Below are 17,100 nucleotides of genomic sequence, written 5' to 3' on the forward strand. Positions count from 1 at the left end.
CTAAACTTTCTGTTGCTTGAATTTCTTGAGGATTCTGTCACGAATCTGCTTGGTCTTGACACTGTAGACAATGGGGTTCATGAAGGGTGGCACCAGCAAGTAAACATTAGCCATTAGCACATGGACAATTGGGGAAGCATGCTTCCCATAGCGATGGATCATCGATAACCCAATCATTGGTGTATAGAAGGTGAGTACAGCACAAATGTGGGAGATGCAGGTATTGAGGGCTTTCATCCTCTCTGTCATGGAGGCTATACTCAACACTGTGCCAAGGATGAGGATATAGGAGAGGAGGAGGAGCACTGAATCAAGTCCCATGGAGCAGATGACCACCATGAGGCCATAGATGCTGCTCACTCGACGGCTGGATACAGTTGTCTTTATAAGATCTTGGTGCAGGCAGAAGGGGTAGGAGAGAACATTGACAGGATGATATTGGAGCTTCTTTAGGAGAAAGGAAGCTGGAAAGACCAGAGCCAAAGCCCTTCCAGCAATTACCAAAGCAATCCCAATGATTACATCATTGGTTAGAATGGTTGCATAGCGCAGGGGCTCTCGAATTGCTACCAAGCGGTCAAAGGCCATGGCCAACAGCACAGCTGACTCAATAATTGAGAAAACATGAATGAAGTACATCTGGACCAGGCAAGCATTGAAGGAGATCTCCCGGGCATGGAACCAGAAGACACCTAACATGGTAGGCAAGGTTGTAGTGGATAGGCCCAGGTCAGTAAGTGCCAGCATTGATAGAAAGTAATACATTGGTTGGTGGAGGGAAGGCTCAGTTCTGATGATAAATAGAATGGTAATGTTCCCTGCAGTGGAGGTGGCGTAAACCAAGAAGATGGGGAGCGAAATCAAGCCATATCTGCTTTCAAGGCCTGAGAGGCCTGTCAGGAGGAAGCGAGGGTATAGGGCAGAGCTATTGAAGACAGACATTGTGCTGATGGAAGTACCTTCAGTCTATATGGGGAGACAAGAACATGGGACAATTAGGGTAAATGTCAGTATTGCAAAAAGAAGCAATGCTCTGATGCATGCTGCTCCATTTACTGTTTTCAATCATGCCTCTGCTCATTATATATAATTACCACCTGTATTATTTTACCAATTATTTTACTCTTTATTGCACATTTATTGAGAACATGTTTTCTTAAAGGAAATCTGGTAGTGTTAAATATAAAGAAATATACAAGAAATGCCTTCAAATATTTACAACCTAGTGGATAGAGAGTGCTAAAATTAAAATAAATCATTAGTTTAAGGCAAGGTCCTTTAAAACACAGTAAGAGAAAACCTGACCCTAGGAGGTCAGGGAAGATTTACTGAAGGTAATTCTTGAATTAAGTCTCAAATGACAAATATGAGTTAGATAGAAACAAAAGGCTATGTAAGACATTCTGTGCTGATTGACACCCCTGTAAATGCAGAAAGATATTAGTATTACAAGTGTAAGTGAATATATTTCAGCAAAGGTATAAGGTAGGGTGGCTCTTCAGATGGTTGTTGGAGCTAAGACTGAATAGAAATGGATCAGAATTTCTGAGGGAACTAATGTATAAATATAAAATGCTTGGACTTAAATCTTAGAAGACACAAGATAGTCATTCTAACAAAAAGTAAAGTATTTGATCAGATTTATATTCTATCACTGTCAAACTACAATCAATGTTAAGAATGGTCTAAATGTAGACAAAAGAGAAGGCAGGGAAATCCTTTAAGAGGCTGTTAGAGTAATAACTTAAAAACAAAAGGATGAAAGCAAATGTAATAGTGGGTATGATAAAGGATAAATAGACACAAAAGTTATATGGGGAGAAAAAAAAAAACCCAAAATAATAGTTATCACATGCTGAGAATGAGAAAAGGAAAGAAACCCAGGACAAGTTATTTGGTAGATTTTGATGTCATTTATTGAAACAAACAAAAATTCAGGAGGACCTGCGTGAAAAGTTGGGGAAACTAGAGGGTAAAATTAGGATACATTTGAGGTATGTGTGTTGAGAAGCCAGTGGTATACTGGGCTTCATAGAAGGTTGTCAAAAGGGAAGTTACCCCTACTAAGAGAATTTGAAAAGATGCCTCGTAGAGCAAGGAGAGAGAGAGAGAGAAAAAAAAAAATGTTCCTAGGGGAAAAAAATCGAAACTACCACAAAAGGAACTCATGGCATGTTATAAGAAGAGTGTAAGAGCCTCAGTGCTTGGGGCTCAGGTGCTCAAGAGATGGAACGCACTGTAGGCCACACAAGAGGCAGAGTTTACCCGGGGCTGGAGAAGATGAGGCATTGTAGTGGGAACCATGGAGACTCCCATTACTTAGCAACATGCTGGCCATCCAATTCCTGTTACTCTGGGCATCAAACAGCGATAAAATTTTTCACTTAGCGTATTTGCCAAAATTCCCAGAGTTTTCCCCAAATTCATATGGCCCCCAATCTATTTTGTTCCATTAATATATAATTATACTTTATAGTTTCCTCTGACAGACTTTTTTAAAAAAACTAATTTCTTAACCCTCCATGGGGGTCATGGTAACTTTTCCAGTCTGACACCACTTCTTCTTTCTTTTGAGGAGCGGATTCAGTAGGAAGAATTCTTTATATATTCTTGTCCTGTGATTTATGTACTATACTAATCATCACATAATAGGCAGTACTGGTCTTCATACACCTCCCTTACCTTCATCGCTTTTTTGGTCACAAACTTCTCCTGTCCCCTTAATCAACATGGAACAATAACTGCCATCACTTTAGCTCTTGCACACAATTATTTTCTTCTTTCTTGATACCCTTCCTCAAATCTTTGAATACCTTCAGAAACTCCACCCTGCCCAGGTATGCCAGGTCTTCCCCTTTAGATCACTTTCTCCTACTTCTTCATAGAAAAGTCTCTGACTTAGGATATTCATAATCCTTTTTCCATATAGGAGTCTATTGGCTATAGCCATAAGCACTCTGCTTTCGGTGGCTGCTCCTCTAGGGTCACAGAAATTCTGATGATAAATGTCATTCACATCTCCATCACTTTGGAGAGATGAATAAATCTCTTTGAGCAAACTAGGAATTGTATTTCTTATTATATATATATATATATATATATATATATATATATATATATAATTTATATAATATTTAAGAGACTTAAGAAAATATATCTAATTTTGTCACAGTGTCTGAGATCTAGGAGATACTTTGGGCTTCAGTGAAGCAAAATGTTAATGGAGATGCTGAAGTAGCCATAATCTTAAGCACATCAGCCCTGTACCACAGTGATCCAAAAGCGGGTATGACCTGGAGTGCCCAAGTTATCACTTGTTAAAGATGTTACTCCTCAGGGCTTCTCTTCAGAATTATTTTGCCTAATTCCCTTTTTGGCCTGTAATATTGCTAAGTGTGTATAATTTACTTGAGAATGAGATAGAGGAGGTATTCAAATCATCATCATCATCTTCATCATTATTTTTAACATTACAGTTTTTAGTTAATATCAGATAGCAATGATTTCAGAGCCCAGAGGTTTTAATACATGGATTCCCATTATATGTACTATCTATGCCTGGACTTGAGTTTACAGTGGCATCCATCCCAGAGCTCTCCTGAGTAGCTTTGAAGAGGATAGTATGGCCCCTTCAGGGAAATGGCAACCCGCACCTCTAACCTATCCCAAAACAGTGATTTCACAAGAGCAATGGTTAGTCCTACCTGTTGACTTTCCTTTCTATTTCCTGAATTCTTCAAATATATTGAGTATTAATCTGTTACTCATACTTTACACCTCAGAAGCCTTCCGTCAGGATAGATAGCCATTTATCTTGCTGTAGGTTGGCTGGGTCTCCAGTCTGCAAAGCATAGCGTTTCTCGTAGGTAGAGAAGCTCACTGAAATTGGGCATAAGAGAAGAATCAAAACCACAGTGGATCCTAATGCTGATAGTTCTTCAAGGAAGCATGGGTGTGACCAAGTGGGACATCCGTTTCTCCTTCAGCAACTCCAGGGCCAAGATAGGATATTTTTGGGTTCAGCATCTTTGATTCTATCCAGCTAGGTGCTTTATCAGCACTACACTTCTGTGCTTTAACTACTGTAATCTGCATGTCTCCTTTTGACTACTCCATTCCTTCAGGACCAATCTTTTTCTTAATGTGACCTCTAGGGAAGATAAATAATGTCATGGTCATTGGAAGACTGTCTTCTGCTCAGGGAAATGAGGTGATCACGCCAAATTTCCAATCCCAGGGTAATATAAAGGCAAACAGCATGAACTCTAGAACCATGATAGGAAGGAGCAAGGACTGTAGATCTAGAGGCCCTTATCTTTGGATCTCATTCTGGCATTCCTTGACTTTGTAACCTGGAAAATATTACTTAGCCATTTTTGCCTCTGTTTCCTTATGTATACAATGATTGCATAATAATTTTATCTGTCTCCTATTTTTTAATGTTAAATGAGTTAGTATATATATATATAGCATTTAGAATATATTAAATACTGAATAACAAATAATCAGAAGTTGATTATCTGTTCCTTTGATACAGATTTGTTATTAAAGTATTTATTCATAGTATTCTGCCAGTCTATCAATTCTCTGACCCTGTATTTTGTGCCCTGACCTTAAACTGTTTTCAAAAACCCTGGCAAGTATTTTCAAAGAGTACATCAAATTTCGTAGCCATTAAGTAATTAAATAGTAAGACTAATTTCTCTGGGTCTGGTCTCATGACTATCAGGCAGCCTTTTAACCATGATTTAGATTTCCATGTATACTTATTTTCAGAAAGGAAACTCTCTTCCCTTGGGAAGTATGCATCTAGTTTAGAAAAGCTGCATTCCACATATTAATTTAACATGTTGACATTCTAACATATCAAATGGGTTTGGTTTGGGAGAACTAGCTCTCTTATCTTATTAGTCATAAAATATTAATAAGACTGAAATAGTCTAGGGAGAATATAAATAAGAAAACCAACTGATAATCTGTCTGATATTTTTAAACTCTTTTTACCTCCATCTAATTCAGTAAGTTTTGGTTAAATGATTAGTTGCTTTGTTCATTATTTTCTTGAAGATTACTAATTCCTTATTCCTAGTATTCCAGGATAACATAATTTTCCCAAATCTTGTTTAATATCTTATTTTTCACATATCATTACCATATATTTCCATAGCTACATTCATCTTTCTCTTAAATAAATTTTATAAGCATTGTTCACTGAGCTGATGAGGGAATGAATAGGGCAATGTTCTATCTCAGAATAAGTTTTCTTTACCAAAGAAAACTATTTAAATGTATTTAAGGAGAGCAGTTGATATTTATTTTATATTTAAGTGTCATCCATACTTAAATTATCTTTAATTAATTCACATTATAAAGGAATTAGATAGTGTCAATGTATGTATATGTGTGTGTGTGTGTGTGTGTGTGTGTATGATAGGAAATCTGGGAAGCTTTCATTTTCTTAACATGATATGTTCACAGGAACACAAGTTCATCATTGATCTTGGTTCAAAGAGTTCATGTGGAGGGTGTGTGAAAGTTGACAATGGAGAGTGATATGGCTTAAAATGTGTGACTTAATGAAAACTGATTATTACATGGAAAAGTATTTGAATTTCATATCCTAATACTGAGCATTTCTTAACTCTTCTTATTGGCTGTTGGAGTTCGTTTTGTTTCCTGAGTCAATTTGTTTATTGAACATAATACAGGCAGCAGGAAATAGAAACCATGGCTCTTTTCCTCAAGGCACTTTATTTGGGAAAGAGCAAACTTTCTCTGAAATAAACTGGTGCTATACATCCAAAATTGGGTATCAAAAAAAAAAAAAGATTAAAAAAAAAGGCAAACAAATAAATAGAACAGAGAGAAATTTGCATGTGAGACATATTCAAAAGTTCTAACACATAGTGGAGAAGAATAAGAGAAGAGAACCATTTCATTAACTCTTTAACATTAAGATCATGCATTCCATTTTTTTATATATACAGTATTGAAAATAGTAATTGCTACAATAGGTATTTGATACTTCTCAGTATATTTTTTTACTAGATTCATGAATAAGCAATAGTATTTATACTTACAACTATTTATGAGCACTCATGACAGCTGGGGAATACCAGCCCTATAGTGATGTGTTAGAATAGCAGTCATGACCCCATGCTTAAAAAATTTGTAATACAGCTGAAAAGAAAGGTGAATATATATAAAATAATAAAATGTCACCAACAAAAGCATATGTGTAAATCATCTTAATGAAGAAGAAAAAAGTAATGGATTATCAACAATAAAAGAATTGAGAAAGAAGATATTAAAGATCCACACAGACATGTAGCACAAGAGGAGAAAATGTTATTAAGAGATGAGGATGGTTATCATGCACAACTCCCAATCTACTCATAGATGAAGACATGAAATCCTGAGCTATAGTACTGAGGAGGAAATGTACACATTTGCCCAGATGTTTAGATATACACTATCAGGCTTTCTTGGGCAACTCCTGTGTGTCTGTCTCAGTATTTGCTGGTGAGTTGAAGAAGCAGATAGATCTACAGTGGCATTGGGAGAAAGAACACATCACCCAGTGATGAGGTGAAGACTTATTCCATACCCAACAGGACAGAAGCAGTTCAAAGTCCTTCTAGGAACTCAAGTTCCAAACTTGCCCTAAGAATCCATAAATATTTTCATAAAAAGTTATGACATTTTGGCATGAGAAACAAAATATGGGCAAATGTATTAGAAAAAGAGAAGCTGATTTCTGAGTTTAGGTCATAAACATGAGAAACTATGTAAACATAGTTACATAAGGAAAATATTGCTATTATCATTAATAACAATGTAATAATATTAACAAAATGTACAGTTTTCAAAAACAATCTCTTTTACATACATTGTCTATTGTATGCTTCATAATTATCTTGGGGCTAGAAAAGGCCATACTTACAATTTGGCTATGAAAAAATCTGAATCTCATAAGGATTGATGGTTAACTGAGATCACATATCTAGGAAGTGAAGAAATTAGACATTTAACCAGATGATCAAGCTTCAGATAGTTTACTTCTCATCTACTCAAACAGCTGCCCCAAGATCTTTTCAGTGGAAAACCTGGAGGATAGAGGTTACTTAAAGCTTCCTCCTTAGTCCAAACTTGCGGAGAATTCCTAGACGAATCTGCTTTGTCCTGACACTGTAGACAACAGGGTTCAGCAATGGGGGGAGAAGCAAGTATATGTCAGCCATGAGGATGTGGACAATGGGAGACAAATACTTCCCAAAGCGATGGACCATTGATACCCCAATAACTGGCACAAAGAAGATGAGTACCACGCAGATATGGGATACACATGTGTTGAGTGCCTTTAGCTGTTCTTCACGAGATGCAATGCCCAGCACAGCCTTCAGAATTAGGACATAAGAAAGAAGTATAAAGACTGAATCCACACCCAGTGTGGCAATAACTACGCACAGTCCATAAACACTGTTGATGCTGGCATCCGAGCAGGATAGTTTCAGAACATCCTGGTGCAAACAGAAGGCGTGGGAGAGGGCATTGATGTGGCAGTAGTGATACTGTCTCAGTAGCAAAGGTGTGGGCAGTACAACTCCCATGCTTCTTAGCAAGCAGGTCAAACCAATCTTGCCTATTACACTGTTGGTGAGGATGGTGGTGTAGTGCAGTGGACGGCAGATAGCAATGAAACGGTCAAAGGCCATGGCCAGCAGCACTGAGGACTCCAGGAATGTGAATGTATGGATGAAGAAGAGCTGAACATAGCAAACACTTGCCCGAATCTCCCGAGCATCCAAACATAACACAGCAAGCATGGTGGGAAGTGTGGACAAGGACAAACCTAGGTCAGTTAGTGCCAAGATGGAAAGAAAGTAATACATGGGCTGCTGGAGGGAAGACTCTGTCCAAATGACAGAGAGGATGCTAACATTACCAATAAATGCTAACAAGTATGCAAGACAGAATGGGATTGAGAGCCAGGAATGAACATACTCTAGTCCAGGAAAACCCCTCAGAATAAATATAGGCTCCATAGTATCATTGTTACTCCAGACCACCATGGTGACCCTTGGCAAAGAGTGAGGAATATTTTCTGTTAGCCTTTTTTGTCCCTCAGAGTCATCCCTTGTGAGCATAAGTAGAGCAGTCAGGATACATCTTTCCTCTAATCCCGCTGAGGAAGGAAGGAGTTACAGTTCTTAGGTAAGAAACATTTCCCGGTAGTAATGAGCACCAAATTCTAGAGCAAAAGTGTGTACTACAGAAATCTGGTCATTTCTGACAAGAACTTTGATGGCTTTGCATTGAGGACACTAAAAAATTTAAGCAGCAAAAGATTAGAGAAAGAAATCTTTACTATGTATTATAAAATTACAAACAGAGAAAAGTCAGAGTAAATGTCTCTGGATTTGCATAAGCTTCCAGCCAGTAATGTTCTTGAGTTAACCTTGATTGTTTCTAGGCTATCTTTTAATTCCTGACAACAGAATTTGTCCTAAGGACTCAACATAATTTCGCTTCCTACTTATTTAATACTTATACATACTTATATAATAATTTATAATGTTAAAAATATTTAATATTTTAATAAAATTCAGTACCCATTATATGAAAAGAGGGCATGAAAAAGAATATATATATATATATATATATATATATATATCATAAGGTCACAATGTAACTATTAAAGCTCTTCCTATCTGCCTGCACACAAAATAATATTAAAATAAAAAATGTATATATTTAGTTTAGACATCTATTATATATTATGTGTCTTAAATTAGTAATAATGTGTAATATATCCACTTCATTTCTATTTGTCATTTCTTGCTTATTTTTTCTCTCAAAATGAGGCTGATACATAATCACATTTTTAAAAATATTCAATAAAATATTAAACGTCTTTCTAATTTTTATGCCCCTTTGCACCTACCTCCTTGAACCCAAAACAATCTCATAAATGCAGCTCTAAGTACTCACCATCAGTGGCTCTCAGAAACAACCAAGTTCTTTTTCCCTTTTGAAAATGCAATTCTAACGTCTGGCTTTACTCTCCTTGAGCAATCTTCATTGCGATTGCCTCTGCTGAATGCTGTCCTTGCTGTACCCCGTGTTGATGGCATTGGGCACAGCAGCTAAGCCCTATGGGATTCTCTGTCCCTTCAGTTCTCTGTTTCCTTATGTTAGCTGTGTCCAGCCCCATTGACTGTCCTGGAGAAAATTCTTCACTAATGTGCTCCTTTAGTGTCTAGACTTCATTGACTTCAGATACCTTCACTGCAATGTCTCAGCATCTCTCTCATTCTTCCTATAGACACTTAGTCTCTAACCACTAAAAAACTGAAAGTTCTCAAGCTAAACAATCTGTAATTCCAATGAGGACTTTGGCTTAGCATCTGTACCTGAGAAACAGAAGGAAATACCCAGCCATTCTCAGAAGGATTTGCTGCTTTCTCCCTTTTTCCTCCAGTCTGGCCATCCCCATCCTCTAAGAGTCTGATGTCTCTCTGGTACTCTTCTCCAGCCCCAAGCAGGCTACACTGAGCTTTAACTGGGACCCCTGGCTTGGATGAAGCAGTCAGCTACTCACTGTCTTCTGCATCTACCAGGCAGAATACTTGCTCAACACATTTATTTTTCTTTACCTCCAAGCAACACTTCTTTCCTAGTCTTCAGAATTTACTAAAGCCCTAGTTGACTTTCTTTGTTTTTATTGATGTATAGTTGGTTTACAATGTTGTGTTAGTTTTGGGTGTACAGCAAAGTGATTCAATTATATATATAGATTAATTAGAAAATTATTAGATTATTTTCCATTATAGGTTATTTCAAGATATTGAATATAGTTCCCTGTGCTATACAGTAGGTCCTTGTTTTTTATCTATTTTATATATGGTGGTGTGTATATGTTAATCCCAAACTCCTAATTTATCCCTCCCCTACCCCTTTCCCCTTTGGTAATAATAGTTTGTTTTCTATGTCTGTGAGTCTATTTCTGGTTTGTAAATAAGTTCATTTGTGTCATTTTTTTAAGATTCCACCTATAAGAGATATTTTATGATATTTGTCTTTCTCTATCTGACTTACTTCACTTAATGTGATCGTCTCTAGGTCCATCCATGTTGCTGCAAATGGTATTATTTCATTCTTTTTTATGGCTGAGTAATATTCCTGTGTGTGTGTGTGTGTGTGTGTGTGTATACCACATCTTCCTTATCCTCACCCATAAATTTTGTTCTATTTCCTATTCAAGTCTCAGCTTATCAAAAGGCTCTAGACATTATCATTGAAGTATACAGAACACATATACACACACAAAGATTAGATTGTGGCCGTATTAGAAAAGTAACTTAATTTTCCCCATGCCAAGAAATTAGTCCATGCATTCTACTTTAATTCTTCTAACCTTAATATAAAACACATTTTCTTTAATTCTCAGAGAAGTTGCAGAAATAAAATGGATCACTGTTTTTTAAAAATGCCTTTCTCCCTGCTCTGAGTCCTCTAAGAGCAGATTTCAATGTTCAGAAAACTTCAGTGGCAGGCCGGTGCATAGACTTAAATTTAGGACAGGCAGGAATATCTCTCTTTCTTATTCCTTCTCTCTCACTGACTCAGCTGTCATGTCTTTCACTTTTTCTCAGTCCCTTCATCATTGTCCTTCCTTTCTTCATCCTCTGCTGATGCTATATCTATGTCATTAACAATGATCTTTGGGGTACTTTGCTTATTTTAATACAATTTAACCACAGTGATGTGAAAAATAAATAGTAGGAAGAGACTAGGCTAATGACAAGACTGTCTCAAAGGGCAGAGGCCTGAAAAGACTCATGTAATACAGTTATCTATCCTAAGAAATGGAGAGAGAACCACTGAGGATAAGAAAATCATTTTATTATAGCCCCTCCAGCATCTTACCTGCAGTCCTCAGATACTATCTTTCACTAACCAGCCTATCTTAAAATTGTTGGAAAAGATTGAATTAGGATGTTAAGATACGTCATAAACTTCAAAATTTTTCACCTCTAAAGAGAATGACACCCATATTTCCCTTCTTCATAAATTTGTTGTTCTTTAATGATTTTGCTCTCTTTAGCCCTTGTGTCATAACATAATCTATGCCAAAATCTATACACTACTTATTAATAATTTAAAAATTAACACCTGAAATTTACTCATAAGTCTATTTCATCGATATGAATGCTGAATCATGCAACCAATAACCGGTTTCCCAAAGATCCAGTTTCATATTGCCTTTTTCTGCCTACACTGTCCACCATCACAGGTAAAGTCACATTCTGTTTCTGTTTCTGTAGCATTCTCTCTCTCTCTTTTTGTTACCCCTGCTATTATTCCTATCTTTCTTCTCATTTCTTTGTACTTCTGTGCATTTAGTTCTTGCTCTCTTTGCTTTATCCCTCACCTGAGAAGAGTTCCCATCACCATCTGAAGGTCAAACTTGAACTGATTACAGATGCTACAATTTTGATTCTCCATATACCTTAGGTTTTCAAAACCTTTGACTCCATGGATAGTGAGGCTTAAATGCTTCCATCATCTCTATACATACTCCTGGTTTCTCCTGGGATAGTAAATAAGGGATTGGCATCAGAGTCTTCTGGGTCCCTAGAGATGAAATTAATATAAACAGCCCTTAACCACAGCTGTGCCAAGGGCATAAAATCCCGGAAGTTGAAGAAATGTGTGCCTACTTCTATCCACCACTCCCAGTCCTTTTTTTCAAATGTAATAGTTTTCTCTTCTTGAAAGTGCATCTGAGAGTTCATGACCACAGTCTAATATTCCATAGGAATAGTGAAATCTCAGCTTCATTGAGGACATCCATATAGAACTATGGCAATTAAGTGCATTGATAAGTCCTCCTGTTAGAAAGTGTTTACCATTTCTTGCTGAACAGGGTCATTCATTAGCTGTTTGTTTAATAATCGTGTGTTAAGCACCAACAGGATTCAAGTCTCCATACTCAGCTCTATAAAGGCAAAAACCATTATCTGGTTCGTCATGACTTCCACTTTGCTCAGTATGGAGATGACTTTCTAATCCATTCTTTTTCTTAGCTCATATCCACCTCTTTGCATTTATTTATAAATTTTAGAAACAGCTTATCAATTTGCACCAAGATATACATTGGGACTTTTATTGACGATGTATTGAATCTACAGATCAATTTTGGAAGAATTGAAATATCTAATTACCAGATCTTCCAATCCAAGATAATGGACTTCAATTAATTAATGTTATTATTTTTTCTCAATATTGTTTTATACTTTACTGTTATAAAAAAAATTAATACAGAAAATGCAATTGAATAAAGTTGGGAGACCAGAAGGAGGAGCTCTCACCCCTTGCAATAATAGCAAAGCCCAAGAAGAAGAAGAAAGACTCCTCTCCTTTCCTGACAATGACTCAGTCAGTGAAAAGACATGAACTCTGTTTACCATGGCTTCCCAATTTCCTTTTTCTCTCTATAAAAGCACTTTTCTTTCCTTACCTTATGGGGACTTGCACATGGCTCACCATGGTTGCAAGACCCCAAATTGCAATTCCCTGCTGATCCCGAATAAACCCATCTTTGCTGGAAGACTAGCTGGCTGACTATTTATTTCAGGTTGTCAACTGAAAAAATATACACAACCTAAAAGTTAAGAGTTATGTTTTATTTGGCGGACTTTCAGAGGACTCAAGCCTGGGAGGCAGCCTCTCAGATAGCTCTGAGATATTGCTCCAAAGAAGCAGGGGAGGAGCCAGGCTATATAGGAGTTTTGCCACAAAGGCCAGGTAATCAGAGCATCAAAAGGTTACTGTTAATTAAAGAAAACCAGACATCTCAAATTAAGGAATTTAGTGCTTTTCTATGTATGGGAATGTGCAAAAGTCTTGGCTTCTTGAAATCATTCCTTTGATGTACACCTTAGCTATCTAGGGCCAGTATCCTCTTCTTTCCCATCCTGAGTTCCCTCAGTAGGTGGCTGCAGAGGCTGCCTTCTGGGCTGCCTGCTTACCTCCATCCTGAGTCCCCTCCCGTCACTGTCGGGGGCAGTGGTAGTGGCTGATGACTTGATAGCCACAGCATCCTTTGTTTACTGAAATGGCTGGCAATATTTTTCATTCACAAAGTCAACAGTTAAGAGAGAATATTTATCTTACATTAGATTTGTTCTTAAGTATTTGATATTAATTTATGCTTATGTGACTAGCATTTACAAATTATCTAAATCTTTGGTCCTGATATATAAAAATGAAATCAATTTATATTTGGTCTTTTTTTTCTGAAAAACTTTTAAGCTTATATTTATTTCTATTAAGTAATCTATATAATCTTTATTCCTTACTTTGTACTAATCACACTTTTATTAGTAATGTCAACTTCTCTCTCCCTTATTTCCAATCATTATATCTTTTATTATATTTATTGACATTTTGTGCCAGTCTCAGCCTATTGATAACCAATGTTGTGGCTGGACCAGCCCTTGTGATTCTTACTTCAGTTAGAAAATATCTTCAGGAGACTTTGGGGGGAAAAAAAACAGGTTTATTACTAGAAGTTCTGTGTTGGGGAGGAAGAAATTATGAAATTTTAACTTTTAGACTGTGACTGTGCACTTATTTCAGTTGACAAGAGGAGCAAAATTTGCCACCCCAAAATGTGTCTCTTTGGCAAGAGGATTAATTTAGGCTGATTATTTTTAAGAAACAGAAGATTCAGGAAACCTTTCTTTTTAACTCCTCCTTAGCTACCTATAGAATTTAGATAAAGGGCCAGTTCCTGGCTCTCACCAGAGATACATGCAAAGAATATGGGCTAGGTGTGGTGTGGGAAACTCTAGGCAGGTCCTCAAGATCAAAATCAACTCTGTGTCTCATTGTCTCTGCACAGCACTGTAAACATTTGTTTACCAAATATTTGCTTTTCCACCCCCTTGTGAATTGCCTCCCTCCCCTTTGAAGTCCCAGAAAACTACTCCCAACCTCCTCTTTTGTCTTTAGCTTAAGATAGTAAGGAGGGGGTTTTGGCCATTTTCTTGAGTTAATCAGTTTTCCTGGGTCTCTAGCGTGTATACATGTTATTAAACTTTCGTCTGACTTTCTCCTATTAATCTGTCTCATATCAATTTAATTCTTAGACCAGCCAGAAAAACCTAGAGAAGGGTAGAGGAACATTTTGTCGACTGAAATAAATGTGCAGCCTAAAAGTTGAGAGTTTTGTTTTATTTGGCGAGAGGACTTGAGCTGGGATGACAGCCTCTCAGATGACTCTGAGGGACTGCTCCGAAGAGGTAGGGGAGGAGCTAGGATATATAGGAGCTTTACAACAAAGACCAGGTAGTTGAAACAATAAAGATTACTTATTATTTAAAGAAAACCAGGCATCAAGTTAAAGAATTTGGTGCTTTTCTGTGTCTGGGAGGAAGCAAACATTTGGGCTCATTGAATTCATTCCTTTGACAAGCACCTAGCTATCTAGCACCAGTATCCTGTCCTTTCATATTCTGAGTCCCCTCAGGGTGCACCTTTGTGAGTGGCTGCAGATGCTGGGCTGCAGGCTAGTCTTCACTCGGGGTGGCGGCAGCTGCTGCTGACTTGATGGCTTCAGCATTCTTTGTTTACTGATATGGTTTGCAGTATTTTTTGTTCACACCCTCCACCTGGTAATTACAGGCCAGGCTGTGAGCCAAAGAGTAGGTTAAGAATAGAGAGAAAGACAGAGAGAGACTGTGAGCTCACTCAGGCCTGAGGTTCTGGTTTTATTGGGATCAAGGGTGGGATTTAGCATTTGGGGGGCTCACTCTATTGGTCAATTTAAAACAAGAGCAGAAATTTAAAGTATGAGAAGAGAAAAAACAAGTGGCCCAAAGGGTCAGTTATCTAGGGAGTTTGGTATGTGTGTGGTGAGTGGGTAGAGTGGTGGCCTGGCTCTTCAATTAGTCCAGTACTCAGCTTTGTGTTTATTTGAGATAGCTATTTTTGAAGCAGATTCCTCTTTGAAATAGATGCCTCTAGGCAATCAAAGCTTAAGTTAGGTATTTGCATTACAAAAAAAAACAAACAAAAAACCTACCTGTCAGGGCTTACACTACAGTTGATTTGTGGCCCTTTTTAAGGCTTCTAGTGCAGTTTGGGGTGGAAATGATGAGAGTTATGTTATTTTCTCTTTGTAAATAGGTAATACTCTCAACATTTCATCTTTAAAGTATGTTTGCTAGGATTTTTTGTAATTACCTTTATCAGAGAACATTACTTTCTATTCGTTAAGTGTTTTATCAAGAATAGATGCTGGATTTCATAAAATTATTTTCTGTGTCCATGAGGTTTATGACTTATGATCCATATGATTTTCCTTTAATATCCTATTAATATGATTAATTATATTGATTGATTTTTAAATATCAACTTTACATTTCCAGAATAGATCCAGGTGGAATCTGTCACTTTATTTTCCTTTATTTATTGCCAGATTTGATCTAATATTTCATCCAGGATTTTTACATCGATGTTAACGAGAATGACCTAAAATTTTCCTTACTTATAATGTATAAATGAAAAATGTTACCTGCCATATCAATGAACAAAAGATGTTGCAGCCATCAAACTAGTACAGCCACCCTGATGGTGAGCCCTGAGGGAACTCAGAATGGGAAGGAACAGGGTACTGGCCCTAGATAGCGAAGGTGCACATCACAGGAATGATTTCAGTGAACTCAGACTTTTGCATTTTTCCATACATAGAATATTATTAAATTCCTTACCTTGAGATATCTGGTTTTCTTTAATTAACAGTAATCTTTTGATGTTCCAACTACCTGGTCTTTGTTGCAAAAACCCCTAAATATCCTGGTTCCTTCCCTTATCCTCAGAGCTATCTGAGAGACTTCCTTTCAGGCTTCAAGTCCTCAGAAAGTCTGCTGAGTAAAACACAATTCTCAACTCAGGTTGTGCATTTGTTTTTTCAGTTGACAAATGTCTTTCTCACACTTTGCTATAAGATTATGAGGAGCTTAAAAAATAACTTAGGAAAAAAATTTTTTCCAACCAGAAGATTTTCATATGGTTTGCAGGTTTATTTATTAAATGACTATCTATATAGTATATTATCAAGGAATAGTTTTGAATTATAGTTTTGATAGATAATAGTTAAAGGACAATTCAGATTTTCTTATTTGTCAGTCTTTAAATGACTTGTGGCAAGACCTAATTATAAATTTTATTTCCAAACATTTATAGGACTACTTGGATTTTCTATTTCTCCCCTTTGCCTAGTTTTGTAAGTTGTGTTTATCTAAGAATGTGTATTTTGGATAAACATATTTGTATTTATTGGTTATATATTACTCACTATGTATCTTTATGATCTTTCAATGTCTTCAGAAGTGTCAAGATATTGCCTTTTTTCATTACTGATGTTGGTTTTATATGCAATCTATCTTTTACACTTGCTAGTCATGCAGTAGATAAATAATGTCATTGACCTTTCAAAAGTCATTTTCTGGGTACACCAGAAGTAGAGACTAAGGCAGAATTTGGGATGGAAAGTATTTATTAGGAATCAACACCTGTGAGGGGAAGAGAGAAAGCAGAATTTGGCAAAGAGAAAAGTGAACTGCAACACAGACCTGACAAAATCTTGGCCAACACCAGGGACTCTCTGCAATATGACTCCAAAGAATTGCCCACATCAGGTGGAAGTGGCGAACAAACACATTCCAGATTCACTCATTCATCCAATGTGGGAGCCCTAAGAAGTGTGTGACCTCAGGGAAAAGGCTTTCTGAAACTAAGGCAAATCATAGGACTCTGTTCATGTCATATCCCTTAACTCAAAAGGTTCACGCCAATTTTACTCACTTCTCTCTCACCTACTTTCTTCCAGTTGCTCTTTGAAATGCAACATTATTTTATGCAACTAATTTGAGATTTTCAAAAATCATTCCCAAATACTCTTTATATTTTCAGAAATATATACGCATACATCCTAATATATTAGCTATTTTCTCTTTTATAATGAAAACACTGATATTAAAACACTTTTTAGGAAATCTTCTTTTTAAATGACTTCTTTTTTTCTGCCCT

The 17,100-nt window shown here is 36.9% G+C and overlaps 2 protein-coding genes across 2 annotated transcripts; both read right to left on the bottom strand.

Annotated features, from left to right (window-relative positions):
* Window positions 1–1,142, bottom strand: LOC102518367 (olfactory receptor 51G2). The gene has a single exon (XM_006183090.2). It carries the CDS (start codon window positions 940–942, stop codon window positions 1–3), a length of 942 nt encoding a protein of 313 aa, XP_006183152.1. The 5' UTR covers window positions 943–1,142.
* A 5,982-nt stretch (window positions 1,143–7,124) lies between these two features.
* Window positions 7,125–8,072, bottom strand: LOC102518606 (olfactory receptor 51L1). Its single transcript, XM_006183091.2, has one exon. It carries the CDS (start codon window positions 8,070–8,072, stop codon window positions 7,125–7,127), a length of 948 nt encoding a protein of 315 aa, XP_006183153.2.
* Window positions 8,073–17,100: the final 9,028 nt, after the last annotated feature.

This window comes from Camelus ferus, chromosome 10, assembly GCF_009834535.1.
Source record: "Camelus ferus isolate YT-003-E chromosome 10, BCGSAC_Cfer_1.0, whole genome shotgun sequence".
NCBI lineage: Eukaryota > Metazoa > Chordata > Mammalia > Artiodactyla > Camelidae > Camelus > Camelus ferus.